Raw genomic sequence first — 21,507 nt, 5'->3', positions numbered from 1 at the left:
TACACGAAAAACTGATTTTTATCCTACTGTAGTTAAGTATGCCCACTACCTCTAGTAAGCCCTATAGGACCCATAACCTCTGGTGAATCCCGAAGGAAACACAACCTCTGGTGAATCCCAAAGGAAACACAACCTCTAATGGACATTTAACTAATTATTAAGGATACTGTCACAGTCTCAACATCACAAGTATCACAACATGGTCCTATAACATACATATACACCTCAACATCATGGCTCTATAACATACATATATGCCTCATTATCCTCATATCAAATACAACCTCATGGAATCAAGTATCATTTCATGCTAGCATGCAAGTATCTACGTACACAAATAAATCTTTTAGATCCTCATACAAGAACATACGTCGATTATACTATATTATCCGTCTATCATGCTATCGTTCTGTCATAATATTCATCTATCAAGTTAGCATATATCTAGTACCTGACCCGTGGGTAGTTCCAATAGTAAGATTACTTACCTCAAATCACAAGTCCAAATATTTCCCTCCAAGCAAGTACTCGATAATGAAACTAAAATTAGACCTACAAAATAAACCCAACATTTAATTCACACTAAGGCCCGATCCCACCCATCAATTCATACAATCAACCCCAAAAGTAATGTACCTAACTTGTGGCTTGGTCAACAGTCACTTCCAAGCTTTGGCACCAAAATCTCCATTAAATTCCACAAAGAAACACAACATCTACTTCTGATGAACAACGACCTTAAACCTTCGAAATACAATAGTCAAGTCATCACTTAATCCAATCATTAGTGGGTGTCCAAAGATCAACCTCAAAAACCACAAATGTTACCAAATTTCTTGTTGGAAACGAATCCGAACCCGCTGAACAGCACGTTGCGCACTCTAAACTACTCTAATCTTGGATCTAAATTCCAAATATAATAGGTATCAACCAAAAAGGAAATCCAAAATTTAATGCGCAAACAAGAACCTTCAAAACTTAGCCGATCTTACCCAAAACTTACCAATACTTGGCGAAATTTTCCCTTCCACGAAGCTAGACAACGCCTCACAATTTCCTCAAAACTTCAATCTAACCCCAATTGTGGCGGGTAACAACCAAACCGAAACCAAGTTAAAGGAATAACACTTTAATCCACGAAATCCATCCAAATGTGAAACCTCACCAAACACTTGGCAATAACAGATACATGGCCGAGGGACGAACGAATGGTGAACGATGGTGGCTGAACGAGTAGGGTGACACATGGACGGATAGTTGGCCGGCTGGTCGAGATCGGCGACGAGCAATAGTGGAGATCGGCTGCTGGGCTCGGGCGATGGAAAAAATCTAAACGAGTGGCTTGACTGGGTGAGAGAGTGGCTAACCCTGCAGTCGGGGCTGGTGAACTCTGGATATGGTGCAACGCGGGTTAACAGCGCCGGTGGCTTTGGAACGCATACGAAGAGCGACACACTGCTTTGGATGGACGTGCGGTTGTTTGAGGCGTCGATCGGGAGTGGCGTGACGTCGACTCTTCAGATCTGGCATAGATAGACGGTTAGAGGCTGCTTAGGGCTTGACGGCGGGGAGGAAAAATTTTAAGGGAGGGGGTGTCGGTGGTTGGAAGAAGAAAGGAAGGGAAGAGAAAGAAAAAGAGAAAAAAAGAAAGAAAAAGGAAAGAAAATATAAAAGGAAAATAAAATAAAATAAAATATTTTCCTATCCCACTTTATTCTATTAAATTTCTTTCCTTCCCAAATTGAAATTAATTTATGCCATAATTTTCAAATTGAATAATTTCCAACGTCAAAAATTAAATTCTCGCAATTATACTTAAAGTCCAAAATTCTAAAAATGCTATCAAATAATAAAAATTACTGAAATTACATTTATATTAAAAATTTGGGGTGTTACACGAAAAATTAAACTAAGATGTATGATATACCATGTTGAAGAAACCACAAACCCAAAAACTTCCTACCAATCCAAAATCGTGATTAAATTCTTTAGAAAATTGGAAAACAATGAGCTCCATCATTATCTTTTTCAATTAAAAGGAAATATTATACTTGTCATTAAAAATGTAGATGATCTCCATTGGTACTTTTAGAAGCTTGGGGGAAAGGGTTACGCTACATTTAGTTTTTTTCCCCCTAAAAAAGGGAAAATATAAAGTTATAAATTTGTAAACAATAATTTGAATTTTGGAATCAATATTCGATAAGATTTAATGAATACTTAATCTAAATATCTCACATACAACAATAAGAGTAAATAAGGAAAATAAATGTAACCGACCATGTTTATTTGGCCATATTTCAGTAGAATTTTATTTTGAATATTTTTCAAAAGCAATCGTTTGAAATGGCCATTTTCTAAGAGAGAGCGATCTTAAAAAAAAAAAGAAAAAGAGGAAAAAAAAATTCAAATTTATTGTTGCAAAGCGGGAAAGCTGTAGAAATCCATCGCATGTAGTACAAAAACACAACGATCGCACTACTATCTCGAGTCTCTCCACCAACAAAAACCAAACTCCATTCCCAAAACTCTCTGTCGGATTTCTTCCGCCGCCGTGCATAATCTCTCCGGCAGAAGAAAGGCGATTCCATTTCCAACTCAGGAATGGCCGATTCCACGACCAGTAGGAAGAAACCACTCAGCTTGAACGATCGTCATTACCGCCTCCTTCAGGATCTTTCTGCTCCTCCCAAACCCTCGTTGGCAACCGCTGCTGGTACAGTACACTCACTCCCTTCTCCCTTTTTTTATTGGTTCTCCAATTTTGCAGCTCTGTAGTCATTGCTGGTGAGTTTATTTTTGTGTGCAGATCAGAGTGAAGGAGACGAAGATGATAAACCCTCGAGAATCGAACTTGAGAATCAACGTCGCTTCAGTGAAGTCTTGTCTAATGTCGACGAATTTAATTATAATAGAGTTCCGAAGTCTTCAGGTGCTAATGGTATGGATTTCGTCTTCTTCTTTCGGTTCCATAACCATAGAATTTATTGGTAATTTCTTCACACTTCCGTGATGATATTTCTGTTTTTTGTTTTCACCCGGTAAACTTTTAGCCGAAGAAAAGCCGACGAAGGTTAAGATCAATGGCCGACGCCGTCTATGCAAACTCTCGTCTCAAGAAGATGATTATTTGGAGAAACCAGTGGGGTTCGATTTCAATGCACCCAACTTTTCTGGTATAACGGATTTTGATTCTCCTTCTCCGCCACCTCCACTGCCCGTTGATAATCGCGATAACAAGGGAAGTGGAATTAGGGATATTCTGAATGACTTGAGCACAAGGCTCGAGCTTTTGTCTGTCGAGAAAAAGCGAGAAAAGCCAAGAAATATTGATTCTCTAGACGACTTCTCGGCTTCTTATTGTGGAAAAGAGAAAGAGGAAGCAAATAAAGCCGATCATCGTGAGGTTGATAGTCTGAAGTTCTCCACCAATCCATCTAATTCCTTGTTAGGTGAAAATGTGAAAGTTGAAAAAGTTGTCAAGACTCCGAACGACGGCGTGAATAGTGAGTACAGAGAAGAAATTTGTCCAAATAAAGTGAAGGTACATGTGTTTGACGAGGGAATTCGTGAAGTTGATACGTGCAGTAAAGACAGCGAACAAGTTCTAAATCTAGAACATGGAAATAGTAAACATCACAAAGGACGAGATAAATGCACGAGTCAGGATGTTCAAAGGACGTACAATTCCCTAGGAAAAAGTCCCGTGTTGATAGATGAAGGAAAGGTAGACGATGAGGATGGTTGCGTATTTCTGAATCGTGAAACAAGGGATTTTAATGAAGTAAGAAGACAACATGGCAAATACGAAGAGAAGAATGACGATTCTGATGGGATTGTCATGTTTGATAAATCTGACGGGGACTTTATCTTGGAGGGGAAAAGCTCCATTGGCCACAAGTCTGCTTACAAATTGCAAGGTAGAATTGCAAAGATGCTGTATCCACATCAGCGTGATGGGTTGCGGTGGCTGTGGTCTCTACATTGTCAGGGTAAGGGTGGAATCTTAGGCGATGACATGGGTTTAGGGAAAACGATGCAGGTAACACCAGAAAAAGCTGTTCCCTCTCAATTTGTTTATTTGCTCAAATGTGTCTAAATGCATATTTTTTGTCCGTTTCTTCTCAGATTTGCGGCTTTCTAGCTGGACTTTTTTATTCACATTTAATAAAGAGGGTCTTGGTTGTGGCTCCTAAAACTCTCCTGCCTCATTGGATTAAAGAACTATCTGTTGTGGGTCTTTCTGAGAAGACGAGAGAGTAACTCTTTATTGCCTGGATTTTTTAAAATATATTTCCTACTTTTGTTATAAAACTGAACGCAGCTGCTGAGCTTTCCAATTCCTATACAGATACTATGGGACATCAGCTAAACTTCGGCAATATGAGCTTAATTATATTCTCCAGGTTAGATATATCTAAGTGTTGTGATTAAACTAAGCCTTATATCATGAATTAGAAGAAGCAAAGACAATTCTAAATATTAGATTGCATTATTCTTGGCAGAAGTTTGTTTTACAATGATATTATTCCAATTTTATCTTCATTCTTGGGATAAACCAAAATTACGGGTTAGGGGTCACTATCAATTAGTTTTTTAATTATGGGTTGGATTCCTCTCCTGTTAGTGAGTCGGTTTTTGATGTGGTTTGGAGGATTAAAATTTCCAAGAAAGTTAAGTTCTTTACTTGGCAAGTTCTGCTCGGCTGTGTGAATACTTTGGATAGGCTTGTGAGGAATAAGACTATGTTAATGGGTCTTTCTATTGTATTCATTGTCGAAAGGCGGTGAAAGGCCTAGACCACTTCTTTGGAGTTGTCATTTTGCGAGGTCATGTGGAACTGCTTCCTTTAGGAGTTTGATTTTGAGTTAGCTCGCCAGAGGGACGCTCATGCGATGTTGGGGGAGTTCCTTCTCCATCTGCCATTCTGAGGAAAAGGCCGGTTCTTGTGGTTTCTGGGTGTGTGTGCCTTGTTGTGGAATCTTTGGGGGTAGATAAACAACAGAGTTTTTAGATGTGTGGAGATTGACCCTTTTGAAGTTTGGTCTTTAGTGAAGTTTATTGTTTCTCTTTGGGCTTCATGCTTGAAGTTCTTTTGTAATTATTCTCTAGGTAACATATTACCTAGTTATATTTCCAAAAAAAAAAAAAAGAAAAAAAGAAAACAAACATCTTACCTAGTTGGAAACCTTTTCTCAAGGGTGTTTTTTTGTATACCCTTGTATAGTTGTATTCTTTCATTTTATTCACAATTCCATAAAAAAAAAAAAATTGTTGTGTATAATGGAAAGTTATACTTTGTCTGTACTACTTGTCTCCACAACAGGATAAAGGTGTTCTTCTTACGACTTATGATATTGTGAGGAATAATTCAAAGTCTTTACAAGGAAACTGCTTCTCTGAAGACGATGAAACTGAGGATGGAACAACATGGGATTATATGATCCTTGATGAGGTCATTATTAGTTACTTGTAGTTTACTTATTATGAAATTGTTCTTTTTTGGTAATATTTAGTTGATAAGCTCATTTTATTTGTAGTGATTGTTCCTTACCATAAAGAAACTATACTATACATTCTACAGATCAAAGTCTCAATTCATTAGGTTCAAACTTCTGTAAAAACTAAAATTCTGTTATTAGAAGTCAAATTTAAAGTTGGTTCCAAGATTCAAGAACTGGTTCTTTGGTTTTTAGTTTTTTTTTTTTTTTTTTGAAATAGCTTGAGGGTCATGCACTCATTTAAGTAGATATGCATGTCTGTTAAAGTGTTGATATAATTAAATTTAACACACCAACTCAAACTTTTGGGGTCAATCAATGATTTGACATGGTATCAGAGCATGAGGTCATATGTTCAATCCCTTGTCATATTATTTTCTCCCCAATTAATATCGATTTTCATTTGTTGCATCTTCTACAAATTTTCAAACCAAGTAAGGGAGGGTGTTGAAATGTTGATATAATTAAATTTACTTTTAACCCATCAGCTTAAGCTTTTGGATCAATTGGTGATTTAACCCATCGGCTTAAGCTTTTGGATCAATTGGTGATTTAACAATGTTTTTAGATCTTATCATTTTTTTCATAAATAACTTGTTTCCCATAATTCAAGATAGACTTTCCATTTGCTATATATATTGGTGTGATTGATCAACCCATTTATAATCCAGGGTCATCTTATAAAGAATCCTAGCACTCAAAGAGCCAAAAGTTTGCTTGAGATACCTAGTGCTCATCGCATAATTATAAGTGGTACACCATTGCAAAACAATCTGAAGGTATTGCACTACCAGTTATACCAGAGAATATATTGCCATTTCCCTTTCATCTTTTGTCCGCTTTCATTCATAAATCACTCCATGGGAGGTGTATTTTTAGTATGATCCCATACAGAGTTAACTATCTCCATTCTCTCTCCCTCTCTACTAGGAACTGTGGGCCCTGTTCAATTTCTGCTGTCCTTCCCTATTGGGTGACAACAAGTGGTACGGGTCCTCGTTTTATCATTGGTTGTTCTGTATTGTTAGATATATTTTCTTCTTCCAACATGTTACTTATTCAAAGTTTTCTTCATGTACTGTTGGAATGAAATTTGGAACTTGGTCAGGTTTAAAGAACGCTATGAGTGTGCAATTCTTCGTGGAAATGACAAAAAGGCTTCTGAAAGAGATAAGCGGATTGGTTCAGTGGCTGCAAAGGTAATGTCTATTGCTTGTTTATGGGCCTTTAACCTTTTTGTTGTCATCCGTCAGTTAGCACTATTACGGAGATTAAGATTTATTTACAATAATAGTAGAAAGGGAAAAAAAACATTGGATTATCTAGAAGAAACCAACAGCGTTTTGTGAAAAAGGGAAAGTACCAGCTTTCTCTCTCTCTCTCTCTCTCTTTTTTATGTTTTTGTTTTTTAAAATTTTGTTGCTACATCCTGGACCATGGTGTATGATACAGGATAATTTGGTGATTAATGACCACGTAGATTATATTTGTTGGTGGTTGGTGCTATATTTTGGTAATTTTGTAATGAAAATTCTAGCTGCAAGTATTGGAGGTTCTTCTCGATGGGCAACTTTGACTTTACCTTTTTTGTGATTTACCCCTTTCTGATTCATGCTAACTGATTTTTTTTCCCTGTTAGAAAGAAAGAGCTGACTCTTTGGTTCTGGGAGAGTATGTTATGTTCCCCATTTTTGTAACATTTTTCAATGAATGAAATAATTTTCATTCCACTTCTTTGGCATAACTGCCACAACTTTCCCAATTTAAGTTACGTTATTTATGAATAAACACTGTCTACCAGCCATCTGTATTCTGTATTGTAAGTATATTAATGCCGTTGCATTCTCCTATCATGGTCAGTACATACTTTTTTACATTTTTCCCGAACTTTTTTCACAAAACTACTCGTTTCTTTTTGCTTGTTCAGAATTGTATCGACTATAAAAAAATGATTATTTGGTACCTTTTTACAGGAGTTAAGGGAACGCATTCAACCCTACTTTTTGCGTCGTATGAAGAGTGAAGTGTTTAATGAGGATAATGATCAAGCTTCTACCAAACTCTCTAAAAAGAATGACATTATTGTTTGGCTCAGACTGACTAGTTGTCAGGTTCGATCAATTATATTTATAAAAAATTTCCCTGATCAAATCTTTCACAGGATAACCACAATGCCGTCTCAATTTAATGATGCAGCGGCAACTTTACGAAGCTTTCTTGAAGAGTGAATTGGCACTGTCAGCATTCGATGGCTCAGTCTTGGCTGCCATTACGGTACTTTTATTTTTGTAATTTCAAGGGAACATATTTTTCATTGATGAAATGAAAAACTATGCAACTTCCAAAGAAAAGATATCAACAAATAACCAAATACATGGAACAGCCTAGAAAGAAACCAACTAGAATGCCAAAATAAAACTAAACAATCCATAAAACTCTCGTCTTTATAATACAGTTTATCATTATGTTCTAGCTCAAATTGCCACTTACTTTTAGTTATGATTTTGACCGTAAAATTTAAATCTTTTTCAGTTATTTTCATTTTTATTGATGTTGCTTTTGCAGTTAGTACCATTATGAATTCAGTCACGAATATGTAATTGAATAAATTAAATCTGTTGAGTTGTTTCCATTGGGCTTTTATTGCTTATGCAGTTAGTAATAGATACGAGATGTTTTTGGCACGTACATTATGGCCTGAGTCATGAATATGTAATTGGACATACGATTATATCCTTGTAATCTATTCATTGTTTTCAGTTTAGTCACTTCACTCAGTAAATTGATGATACTCTATTCCAAAGTTTTGTGCAAGTCGAGGTTTTTTTTTTCTTCCCCTTGTTGTTGTTGTTTGTTTGACCCATCTCCTCTAGGTGAGTCTGTCTTATCGGTGCTTTAGAGGATTAAGATCCCGAGGAAAGTGAAAATCTTTATCTAGCAAGTTTTACATGGTCACGCTAACACAGCGAATAGGAAGTTGTTCTCATTTGTGATTGATATTCTTTGGATAGAGGCTTCAGTGAACCAGTTGTTAGATATCACTAACATAATGCAAAGTTTTCTAAATTTGATATTTTCTTGTACTTGTGATTCAATTCTCCTATTCTAAAGCGCAGTCTTTGCACTGGTTGAACAATTAAATACCTAAGAAAGTTCTATTAGTATGCCCTACATATCATTTACTGCTTCCCTGTTGACACTTGACCATACTGTTTGCTTCATGTGGATTGTCTTAGAGCTCATGAACCTTGGCTTTTATTTATTTATTTATTAAAGAACATTCATTAAATACAATACCTTTACGTCTCTTCTTTTGGAATTTATGCCATATCTATTCACGAACCACAATGCAAGTTGGGTTAAAATTTTCTCAAATTTTCTTTTGAATTAGAAAATTAAAAAAACGAATCCACCATGTAATAAACTTGAGGTTAAGTGATAGCCTGTCCTCATCTATGTTTTAACAATAACCTTTCTTCCTTGAAATGGCACCATCATCCACCCATGCCACCAGAAATAGGGGAATGCCACAAGTTATCTCTAAGTTAATTATTCATTTTGTATGGTGCAGATTCTTAAGAAAATATGCGATCATCCACTTCTTTTGACTAAAAGAGCTGCTGAAGAGGTACTGGAAGGAATGGAAGCGGTGCTAAGCCCAGAAGATGCTGGTGTAGCAGAAAAGCTGGCAAAGCATTTAGCAGATGTAGTTGATCGGGATGATTATGAAGTGTATAATGACAACGTCTCTTGCAAAATATCCTTCATAATGTCTTTATTGGTGAGTGATGTTTGATTGAATCCGTTGTTGAAGTATAAATGCTAGTATGTTCAATATAATATCCTTTCTGTTATTGGCAGGATTATTTGATTCCGAAGGGGCATAATGTTCTTATCTTCTCTCAAACTCGCAAGATGCTCAATCTTCTTGAGGTTCAGTTCGGCCTGACTTATTCTGACATTTGATATTCAAATGACACTGTTTCATAACAAAATACGGTTTTGGGCTCATAGTGTAAAATGTCAAGATGATTGTGGATAAATATGACATCAAACAACTTTAGTATAAACAGTAGCATAAAATGTATCTATCCAATTATTTGAATTTGGCAAAACAAAGAATAGACAGGTAATGCATACCTCATACGGCAGTATATGTGGTCTCACACCTCTTAATAATCTGCATAAATAAAAGCTTTTTGTTTATTGGTTATATTCATGGATGTTTTGATGTCTTATTTTTAGAATCTCATTGCTATTGTTGTTGTTTGGTGATATAAGATTAAATTTGCCTTCTTCCACTAGCTTAAGTTTTTAGGTCAATTGATGATATCAGAGACAGGTTTGTTTAGGAGGTCTTGTGTTCAAATCCTTGCATTGTTATTTCCTCTCCCATCAATATTCATTTTCACTTGTTGGGTCTTCTTTATATTTCAAGCCCACAAGTGAGGGGAAGTGTTAAATGATATAATATTAAATTTGCCTTTACCTACTAGCTTAAGCTTTTGGGTCAATCGATGATTTAAGAATTATCTTACTTTTAGAAACTTATTGCTCAGGATGTGTCTCGAGTAAAGAGACTTTGTTGAAAAGTTTTTCTACGAATGACACCCTAAAGAATATAGATGCATCAAAAAAACATCTTGTGTCTCATATCCCAAAATAAAGCACCCTACCAGCCAAAAATGTAAAAGACAAAATTTTTTACTCTTTGGACCAATCCCACCAGAAACTCATCTTCCAATGTACATTTATTTCTAAGGAAATGGGATGAAACCTTTCTGACGTTAACCTAAGCAATAACGTGTCTATCAAATACTTGCGTATTTGACACAAAGGCTTAAGGAAGAAAAAGTAAAAAAATTTGGAAGCAACCACCTTAACAAACCAAAACTTGAAAGTTTTTATTGACAATCTTAAAAATTCCATATAAATAGATAATTTTAGTAGAGTGTACTTGTTAGTGGGAGTATTTATTGTGTGAAATTTAAATAAAAATGCACCAATTCATGTAAACTTCAATTGGCATCTCCATTGAGTATCATCGTTTCTAATCAAGATTTTTAGATGTTGAAGTAATTAATGTGGGTGTTTTTTCTGTATAGCAATCACTATTATCCAATGGTTATGAGTTCTTGCGCATTGATGGTACTACGAAAGCCACAGATAGAGTAAAGATTGTAAATGTAAGTAAACTATCAAAGTACACTAAGATATATTCATATAACCTTATTCTTGATATGAACTTCTTTTTTCCCTTCATAGGATTTTCAAGAAGGTAGAGGAGCTTCTATATTTCTCTTGACATCTCAAGTTGGTGGTTTAGGTCTTACACTTACCAGAGCAGACCGTGTAATTGTAGTAGATCCAGCCTGGAATCCAAGGTTTTTTTTTTTTTTTTGAATATATACGTTTATTTATTTCTCATGTTTACATCAATCTTGCAGCTTCAATTCGTTGAAAAATATCATGACTAAATATTTTCTTTCAAATAAGGCAGAAAAAAATTTCACCATCTTTTTCATCTTTTATTTTATTTCTTATTGGGCCATTGGCTATCCAAGAGAAAACTGTCATTGATTGGTTAAACAGTAAGATACATGTTTTAATTAAAGTTTGTTTCTATACATGTTTTAAATAAAGTTTGTTTCCTACAAAATGACTGAAAAGCAAGTTATGGATACTTCTTCAATTGAGTTCATTTTCCTTTGTATTTGTATCTTTGCTGAATTGAAGAAGTCATTTATGTGCTTTATGATGATGGAACACAAGCTAGTGAATAGTGATTCAACCATCTTAAATCATGCCTCACAACATCCACGCCCATTCTGCTCAATCATAATGCTTGAGCCTTGAAGTTTTATATTCAAGTCAAAATTAAATGTTGGCTTCTTAATGGTTCAAACATCATATTTCGATTGTAGAGTGGTTGTTCATGACTCTACCTTTGCAACATTCAGAATTGAAAAAAATGGTATTTGATCTTACATGCATTTACATCTCATCAAGTATGATTAACTCTTTACATGGGCATCTCAATATCCAAGAACATTTTTCATGGTCACATTTTTTATTATTTTATGTAGTAACTTTGAAGTAATTAAGTAAATGTTCTTAATCTGTTTGTAGTACTGATAATCAAAGCGTTGATCGAGCATATCGAATTGGACAAAAGAAAGATGTTATAGTGTACAGATTAATGACATGTGGGACTGTGGAAGAGAAGATCTACAGAAAGCAGGTAATATTTATTCTATAAATGTTTGTCGAATGTACAACTTATTAAACAAAGATGATATTTTTTTGAGGAAGCAAACAAGTATATTCAACAAAAAAAGAAAGCACAACCTAAGGGCAAGGGGTTGAGGGGACCCCTCCCCAGAAGATTAATATAAGAGGGCCTTCCAATTGTTAAAAATCATCAAAAGGCTGTAATTACAAAAGAATTTCGTGTAACTAGTGCACCACTAAGAGACCGTATGTTGAACATAAGCTCAAAAAGAATCAAAAGAAGAAAACTTATCTTAAAAAATTCTACTATTTCTTTCATTCCAAAGACACCAAAGAAGAGTCCTAGTGGCACATCTCCAAAGAATCTTCTCTTTACCACTAAAAGCATGGTTGTCAAGACCTTCCAGAAGCCAAACATCAACCTTTTTTGGAAGACAGCAATCAACCTTTTTCGGAAGACAGCAATGCCACCCAAAGATGCTAATAACATTGGACCACCCCTTGAAAGCATAATCACAGTGTAAGAAAAGATGGTCCAATGACTCCTCGTCACTCATACAAAGGCTACAAATAGAGGGGGAGAGAGAGCTCATTTTATGCTTCCTTTGCAACTTGTCATGAGTACTGAGATTTCTATATGCAAGAGACCAAAGGAATAATCTTACTTTTTTGGGCATTTTCAGCTTCCAAACAAGATTAACCAATGGAAAGGTGGTGTGGGGGAGGTCTTTCATTATCTTTAAAAAGGTAACCTTAATGGTAAACTTCCTAGAAGCATCGATCTTCCACTTAAGTCTATCATGGCCCTCCTGCAAAATCCAAGAGCGAAGGTCCTGTAAAAGCGTAGCCACATCATCCATTTCTCTGTAAAAAATATTCCTTCTGAGGCCCAAATCCCACGAGTGATTCGAGGCACACCAGCAATCTGCCACCATTGCCTCGTAGGATAGGGCATAAATACTGGGAAACTTAAGAGCAAGGGATTGAGAGTTACATAATATATCTTCACAAAATCTAATAGCTTTGCCATCCCCCAATACGAAGTTAGTGAAGTGCATAAACTGATCTGTATGTTTTAAAATGCCACCAAAGTCTGTGATTTCTTCCCTCGTAGGAGGCTTAATGAACCAGCTCTGAACATCCTTCCCATAAATAACAACAATCACACGTCTCCAAAGAGCATTTTCCTCGTGACAAAATCTTCAGAGCCACTTCATAAGTAAAGCAGTGTTATTTTGGCGAAAGGACCAATCCTGAGGCCACCATATGTAGTAGGGAGAGAAGCCTAATTCCATTTAACAAGGTGAGAAAGTGGCCGAAAGGAGCCTCCATCCCAAACGAAATCTCTAACAGTCTTTTCCAAACTATTGATAGTCTTAACCAGAGCTTGCATCAAGGAGAAAAAATAGCAAGGGACGCTATTTAAGACCGATTGGGCGAGGGCCAGTTTGCCACCTTTCGAAAGAGATATACCTCTCCATTTATCGACCTTCATTTTAAACTTCTCTTCAAGACCTTTCCAAACCTCCTTATCCAAATTCTTTGCACCAATCGGAAAGCCTAGGTAAACGAATGGGAAGGTTCCAACCTTGCAGCTGAGTCTCAAAGCAAAGGCATCCACCTCTTCACTATTCAAGTTAATACCAATGGGGGAGCTCTTGGAGGAGTTAAGGGATAAACCAAAGCCCAAGAGAACAGTTTAATCACACACCACCAAGCCCACACACTGCCGTCCTCCCAAGAACAAAACAAAAGGATGTTATCAGCATACTAAAGATGGGTCAGCTCAGAAGACATGTTACCAAAGGAGAAACCTCTGATGATCTTTCTTTCGTTGCAGTAATGGATGAGTCTGCTGAGGGAAACTCCCACAATAGTAAAAAGAAAAAGGGCAAGGGGGTCTCTTTGCCGCAACCCCCTATTTGCAACGATCTTACCCCTAGGTCTACCGTTAATAATAATGGAGAAGTTCGTCGAAGTCAAGCAGCCCCAAATCCATTTTCCCCACCTTCTACCGAAACCTTTAAACCTCTAAGTCGTATCAAGGAACCTCCAGTCCACCTTATCATAACCTTTTTCTAGGTCTAGTTTTAAAAGGCACCTTTCTTCCCATTTAACTACCATTCCTGAGTTGATTCAGAAGCAATGAGAATAGCATTAAGATTTTGATGCCCCTCCACAAAAGTAGCCTGAGATTCATAAACAATCAAGGGAAGACTTCTCTTCAGCATTTTAGCGAGCACTTTGAAAATGATCTTACATAAAGAAGTCACCAGACTAATTGGTCTGAAATCACCCACCTTGAAGCCTTCTTCTTTGAGACAAGACAAATATAAGTCTCATTACATCCTTTATTAATAATTCCGTTTTTAGAAAACTCTTGGAACACTTCAGCTAGATCAGTCTTTAAAATATTCCAAGATTTTCTATAAAACTCGCTTGTCATACCATCTGGTCCATGAGATTTGAGACTTCCCAAATCAAAACCAGCTTCCCTAATCTCTTTCTCAGTGAATGGAGCTTCCAAAGAGGAAGCTTCTTGGATACTCAGGGGCTTCCAATCAAGGCCTTCAAAGGTAAAAGGTTGGACAGACTTCGTGCCATAAAGAGCGGAGTAGAAATCAAGGATTTTCTCGACAATCTCAGTTTCAATAAGGAGAGCTCTTCCGTCTTTACTCTCCATGGTAGAAATAATATTCTTACTCTTTCTTGAGGAGACCCATCTATGGAAGAAGTTTGAATTTTCCTCTCCTTCCCTAAGTCAATGGATCTTACTTTTCTGAGCTTAAACTCTCTATATAATGAGGATCGTGTCAAGAAGAGCCACTTTGTAATCATCTCTTTCTTTAGCTTCACTGTCCGACAACAGACCTGATTCCTCCAACAAATCCCAGGCAGTGATTTTTCTCAAGCAAGACTTGCTTATGAGCAAAGATATTTCCAAAGACCTCCTTGTTCCACCTTTTCAAGATCCCTTTCAGCCCTTTTAGTTTCTCCATGAAGGCAAAGTTCGGCCAACCCTCTGATTTAAGATTTCCCACCAGCCCTCTAAATTCTTAATGAAGAGATGGTGCTCAAGCCAAACATTTTCAAATTTGAACAACGTTGGACCCCATGACTGAGTGCCTAATGTAAGTCAAATAGGAAAGTGATTAGACGTAACCCGTGGAAGTCTATCAGCTTTCGCCTCTCTGAAGAAGTCAACCCACGACTTAGAAAGAAGAAAGTGGTCAACCATTCCAAAGAAGAACATCCACAAGGTCCATCTCCTCAATGAGACTATTGAACATATTCATGTTTTTGGTAGAACTCCCTTTGGGCTTTTCTCATTAACCCATCTAACAACATTAAAATCTCCTCCAACACACCAATTGTCTTTACAGAGTTCAAACAAGACTGAAAACTCTTGCCAAAAGAAATTTGTGATGAGAAGAGGGACCATACACGCATGTGATCCAACCACAAAAAGAAATTTGTGACGAGAAGAGGGACCATACACGCATGTGATCCAACCACAAAAATCAACATTAATTTTACACAAAATCGAGAGAGAGAACTAACCTTGAAGCGCATCAACTACCGTGATGTTTTCTTCTTTCCACATAATCAGAATACTGCTAGAGTACCCGATATCGTCAAGGGCCATCCAACCTATATGACGGCTACTCCAGAGAGACTTCACCATTCATCTATCAACCTCACTAAGCTTAGAATCTTGGAGAATCACCATGTTTGGGTTGAAGTTCACCAACAAATCTTTCACCAGGGCTCTATTGGGGTGAGCATTAAGACCCCTCACATTCCATGGAGAATCTTCGATGCCCTGGGAACACTTGCTACTGTTTACTAAGATTTCCTTTCCCAACTACTAAGCAAAGCTTTCCTTCTCTGGTTAACTTTTTGTTTGAGGCCTTGCCCTTTTTTATTAACATTGCTTTTACGAGAGATAGCTCTAATACAAAGATTGTGTTCTAGCAGCGCTTCAACAACTTCCTTGCTAAGAGGGAAGGGGTTTCTAAGAAAAGGCAATCGGCCCAAGCTCTGTTTCATTCTCAATTTCAGGCACGTCTGTAGTTTGCTCGAGGACAGGGGGCGGGTTACTGATTACAACAATTTGATTCTTCGCTCTTCAATTCTTGAACAATTCTCATTTTGAAACACATTTTGGAAGTCTAAAGGGATGTTTGAAGTTGTTTCAGCCAAAGGGGTGAATAGGTTCTCTGAAATTAGACTCCCTGGACTTGAAAGGGAAATCTCTGATGAGGGCTCAAGATCATAGTCTCTGTCTCTTCGGGGAAGATTCATCTCTTCCATAGGGGAGGAGACTTCTTCATTTGGAGCAGATCATCTTTTTTTAGAAAGGTATGGACTTGGGTTTTCTCAGCAAACTTAATCATTTTGGGCTTTTGGACTTTTGGGGCCATATTCAATGGTTTCACAGGACTAGAGCTATGGGCTGCTTCACGAATGACTACAACTTTTGGGCCCAACCCAGTGTCACAATGACACCTTCGTAAGGGTCTTAAGGGATTGTGCGACACTTGTTCTCGCCCTCGATAAGTTAGCCAATCCAAATCCAAATAGCTAATGGCACAATGGGCGTTTCTCATAACCTTTACCCCTGTTCTTGAGAAAAGGTTTTAGAAAACGGGTTTAGAGGAAAAGGTTTTTGCAAACGTTTGAAAGCATGATTAAGCAATGAACATTAGTCGTACAGCTAGAAAGCAATAAGCAACAATACGACTTTATAGCATACAACTCATTAGTATGGGGATATGATGATTAGTCTTACCCCTATATAGTGTATTCTAAACAAAAACACATCTGCCACCCTTGCATATGGAAATGGGCGAGCGGTCACACACTAAGAGAAGTACATAGAAAGTAAACTACCTAGCAAAAGAAAATACATAGGATGAAAGCATAGTAAAAAGAGGTGGAGGCGGACATGCGGCCATGAACAACACGCCTTGGACAAGCATGACCGTGACACCCAGCATGCAACTTAAAGTGAGGCTTAGGGTCGGAGTCAAGTAAGACCGCCTTCCCATTCCTATATGTTTTCGTCAAACAGGGGATGGGGCCCAAGTCCAAGTTCGTCTCCTTCATCACCGGATTTGAATTTTCCCCATATGAAACTGACTTGCCTTGGAGAGATTTAGGGTAGGGTCGGAGTCAAGTAAGACCGCCTTCCCATTCCTATATGTTTTCGTCAAACAGGGGATGGGGCCCAAGTCCAAGTTCGTCTCCATCACCGGATTTGAATTTTCCCCATATGAAACTGACTTGCCTTGGAGAGATTTAGGGTAGGGTCGGAGTCAAGTAAGACCGCCTTCCCATTCCTATATGTTTTCGTCAAACAGGGGATGGGGCCCAAGTCCAAGTTCGTCTCCTTCATCACCGGATTTGAATTTTCCCCATATGAAACTGACTTGCCTTGGAGAGATTTAGGGCTAAGCTGCTCCGCCGTACCACTGAACAACTGCACCAAAGACATATCGATCGACAGACGTTTGTCAGAGTTCTCCATGCGCCGAACGTTGATTGGGTTTTGGCCCATACCGCCAGGACCCCTGTAAAACCTCACTGCCTAATTCGGTGAGAAAAAGCCATGGATTCCAACGTCCTTGTTTATCAAAAGACTAACATCTTGGAATATCATAACCTGCACAAGAAACTTATTGGATCCATCGATCAGTTCAAACTCAGTCGGAATAAAATGACAGTAATTTCCTTTCATTTTAATAGCCACTTCTAAGCAATCGATAAGACTTGACTTTTCATAGTAAAAAACCGCCAAAGAGGTCGCCGATCGCCTTAAAGACGACCCTCCCACTCCATCAATGCAAGGGGAAATTTTGAAATTTAATCCATCCCCCGTACGAGAGAACCATAGTCAATCTAGCGTGTTTTTGCTGGTCCCACCTCTCCAATTTCAGCATGAGAGGGCCAAAAGTCAACCAACCTTTATTCATCGAGGGAAGTCTAGCCATATTAGGATTCAGATATTTTAGAAGCGCTTTGTCTGGATGAAAAAGGTCGATAATAAAGGACTGTTGAGTTTGAGCTTGGATCACTTCGAGGATCCCGCTCCAATCATCGTGGAAGTTGCATTTTGAAACAATCAGAGTATCTTCCCAACAAATGCTCCTAACTTCCTTGCTAGACTTATCATTGTTCGAGCCTACTAGACAAGGTGTTTTTGGGTCTTTGAATGCAGGGGTAAGGGAGGACAGTGCAAAGGGAACTCAACAACATTTGTCACCTCTACAAAGGAGCGCTTAATAACTCTTTCATTGGCTAAGGGAGCCAGGTTCTCTTTGCCATTTAGGAAGTCGATTAACAGGTATCAAAAGTTCCCCCCATCCTTTGTAGTCTTCCCCTAAGGGAATATCTAGGTTTTCTTTTTTCAAGCTTTAGTGATCTCCAAAAAGCTTTCCCTCTTGTTCAACATTTTCTGAATCCAGATAAAGCCTCCATTACAAAAGGTTTTTCTAAAGAACTTCTGAGGTATGGGACAGTGAAGTATTTCCTTCAAGTCATCTATCAGCCACACAATCACAACTTCTTCTCCGGCGTGTCTGGACGAATCCGTGTTTGATAGGTGTTCGACACCGATACCACCTCTAATACGAAGTGTCCGTGCTTCATTGTCATGTATGGCATGCATAAACCTGAGTGTGTAGAATAGTTTATTGTACCAAATTGGTAAACCTTTTTTCCTATACATATACGATATACTCGTAAATTCTCCATAGACCTATTTGTTAGTAATTTTGTTTTGTACACCTGCTGGGAGCCTGAGAGGCTCATATCATTAGATGCCTCTGAGCAAAAATAACCATTTCAGGTTTAAAAGATTTGTGATTTTTAGTTTGTACGGAATATTACCTCTTATTTTGACTTCTAAAATTTATGTGTAGGTTTATAAAGGAGGATTGTTTAAAACAGCAACGGAGCACAAAGAACAGATACGGTACTTTAGTCAACAGGTAATACATGTAAATAATCTATTTGTTTTGCTTGTTGGATTGTGTGGTTAATATTGTAAGCGTTTCAGGATCTTCGGGAGCTTTTTAGCCTTCCAAAAGAAGGGTTTGATACATCTGTCACACAACAACAAATGCATGAGGAGCATGATCAACAGCTTACAATGTATGATTCAAATGATAGATTCCACTGAATGCATATGATAAGACATCTACACGCATGTTCATATTTAAAACTTTATGCCTATGGTTTACAATACAATGGTGCTAAACTTATGTATATTTCTATAGTGCTTCTGGACTCCTAAATAATTGTCTTTCTTGGTATCTTATCAGATGGTATTTCAAGCTTTACCCATATTTGGCATAGTGCAGCAATTTGAATATCCCATGGACTTTATAGAAACTCACCGAATATCATGTAATTTTTAATGTTTATTTACAACTGAGTAATTTGAACATCTTGTCGTAAACTGCACTTCAAATTGGTTAGGAAGTAATATAGTTGATTGATCAAACTTGAAAAGAGTACTTTTTGTTGTGGTGCCAATTATGCTCAGAGGGGGATAGGACATTGCAAGAATCTTAAATTTTTTATATTGTCATCTGCCTCCAGGTTTGAAGTGGTACTACATTTGACTAAGGTGAAAAACACCTCAATATTTAGCATTCCGTATCTTGGAGAGAATTTGAATATTAGATGAAAATTTTAATCAACTAGGCTGTACTAGTTGAGTAGCATCATTAGCGGATTATATTAGTATGATTTGTTTATTGTCTATGGGGTTTGGTAAATATGATTTAGATACCCTATATGTTACACATTCGAGAATTTGTGTAAGAATAAAAGAGTGTCTTGGTAGTTAGGTTGAAATTTGGTGTCCTGGTTTGTCTTACTGTTTTACTAGTCTTCGATGTCCTTTGGACCATAACCGACATTTTTCCCCTTTTCCTGGTTTCACTCGTTGTTCATGGCTACAGGGACGATTCTTTGAGATGTCACATAGAGTTCCTGGAAACTCAAGGAATTGCAGGAGTTAGTCACCATAATTTGCTCTTTTCTAAGACAGCTCCAGAGCCAGTGCACGTCTTAGAGGAAGAAGACACATCGTTCTGGTAACTTTATTTATCACTGCATTATTCGTTCCACTCCTATGTCTATAAAAGAGATCATTATAAGCCTTGCAATGGTTTTTTACCTTTTGAAACTAACCAGTTCCATGTTAACATGGTTGTAGGAGGAATAAAGAGTTTGGATATAGAGAAAGATCAACATCAAGTTCTTCATCCGATCATGATATAGACGGGTATGAGTTTATATTATATAATCATATAAATATATTAGTATACATCATCACATATCGTAGTAACAACCTTTACGTTGCTTCCAGAGCAAAATTTGCTTTCAACCCGAAGGATGTGAAGTTGAATAGATTTACTACAAATGCAAGCAATCCAGGCAAACCAACAGAAAAGGAAATCAAAGATAGAATTTATCGGCTGTTTCAAACTCTAGAGAATAAGGTATGGTTCTATGCAACTTTCCCTTTTGAGTGACAGTTCTAAAAGAAAAAATCCAGAGTTTAGTCCCCTCCAAGACCTCCTTACTCTATCTCTTCAACTCCCTAAAATTCTTGTTATTCCTCTCAATCCAGAGGAATAACAATATTGCTATTTCTAGGATGGCTCCTTTTTTATCTACTACTTTTTTATTGGTGCAAAACTAACCATCCGTTTGCCCATTTTAACTTAAGCTTATCTTGTATCTAATTGAAAACCATTGTTGTAATCACCTATTGGTGTGGGGTTTCTCCTATTTCATTTATCAGTGAAATGTTTTTTATATATATGCTCCATTTTTTAATTGGAGCATAACCAGCTTTTGACTCGGGTTGTTTGTTTTGGTATAGTTCAATTTGTCCGAACAGTTCAAAATTTCTTTTGTTGAACAAATGATCAGGTCCTCATCTCAAGATTACCAGACAGGGGGGAAAGAATTCAGAAGCAAATTGTTGAATTGAATTTACAACTTTCTGAATTAAGGGGAAAAGAATATGAAAGTGAAGTTATCGACATCACCGACGAGTTTCAGAAGGTGCTGAATGTATAGGTTATATTTTGATGCGTATCTGATGTTTAATATTTCACGAGTGAAGTTTGAGATTGACAACTATTCAACCTCCATATGGTATCTTTTTTCAGACAACGATCGAATTTTTATTATTTAATATGTTGCACAAATCATCAGTCATATCCTAAAAAAATAAATTAAACGTGCCATCTATTATTGCCTACATGTTTAGGGTAGGTTATGCAGTACCTAAATTTTGAGATTTGAGTTTATCTAATTTTCGAACAGGTCCCATTTTATACCCATTTGTTTTTTGACTTTTGATTTCTAAAAATTAAGCCTACAAATCCCACTTCCATCCATTAGCTTTCAAATTTTGTTGACTGCATCTTAGAAGTATTTTTAAAACTAAGTCAAATTTAGAAAACAAAAAAAAAGTAGTTTTTGTTTTTGAAATCTGACTAAGAATTGAATTCTTGTATTTAATAAAAATGTAAATCGAAAATATATTTAATTTTCAAAAATAAAAAATAAAATACGAAAATACAGCTTTAAAATTTCAAATTTAGTCCGATTTTTCAATTTTACACAATTCACGTTGTTATATATTATAATACTATGGTATAACCATAAAAATATCTGACATGTTGACAAAATCAAAAGCATGGTTATAACATGGATAAACCCAATAAAATATTATCATTAATTGAAATAC

At 37.0% G+C, this 21,507-nt stretch overlaps 1 protein-coding gene across 1 annotated transcript; it reads left to right on the top strand.

Moving 5' to 3' along the window:
* The first annotated feature begins 2,295 nt into the window (after positions 1-2,295).
* Positions 2,296-21,015, top strand: CHR24 (chromatin remodeling 24). The gene is made up of 22 exons (XM_039024894.2): positions 2,296-2,716; positions 2,810-2,941; positions 3,054-4,042; positions 4,129-4,259; positions 4,352-4,406; positions 5,327-5,455; positions 6,173-6,280; positions 6,432-6,487; positions 6,610-6,700; positions 7,475-7,612; positions 7,698-7,775; positions 9,073-9,282; positions 9,363-9,434; positions 10,607-10,687; positions 10,767-10,885; positions 11,631-11,742; positions 18,656-18,724; positions 18,793-18,887; positions 19,703-19,837; positions 19,960-20,028; positions 20,113-20,245; positions 20,682-21,015. Exons 1-22 carry the CDS (start codon positions 2,605-2,607, stop codon positions 20,829-20,831), a joined length of 3,264 nt encoding a protein of 1,087 aa, XP_038880822.1. The 5' UTR covers positions 2,296-2,604; the 3' UTR covers positions 20,832-21,015.
* Positions 21,016-21,507: the final 492 nt, after the last annotated feature.

The sequence above is a fragment of the Benincasa hispida genome, chromosome 3, assembly GCF_027475165.1.
Source record: "Benincasa hispida cultivar pf3 chromosome 3, pf3_genome.v1.1, whole genome shotgun sequence".
NCBI classification, from domain to species: domain Eukaryota; kingdom Viridiplantae; phylum Streptophyta; class Magnoliopsida; order Cucurbitales; family Cucurbitaceae; genus Benincasa; species Benincasa hispida.
This window is presented reverse-complemented; position numbering and strand designations above follow the sequence as displayed.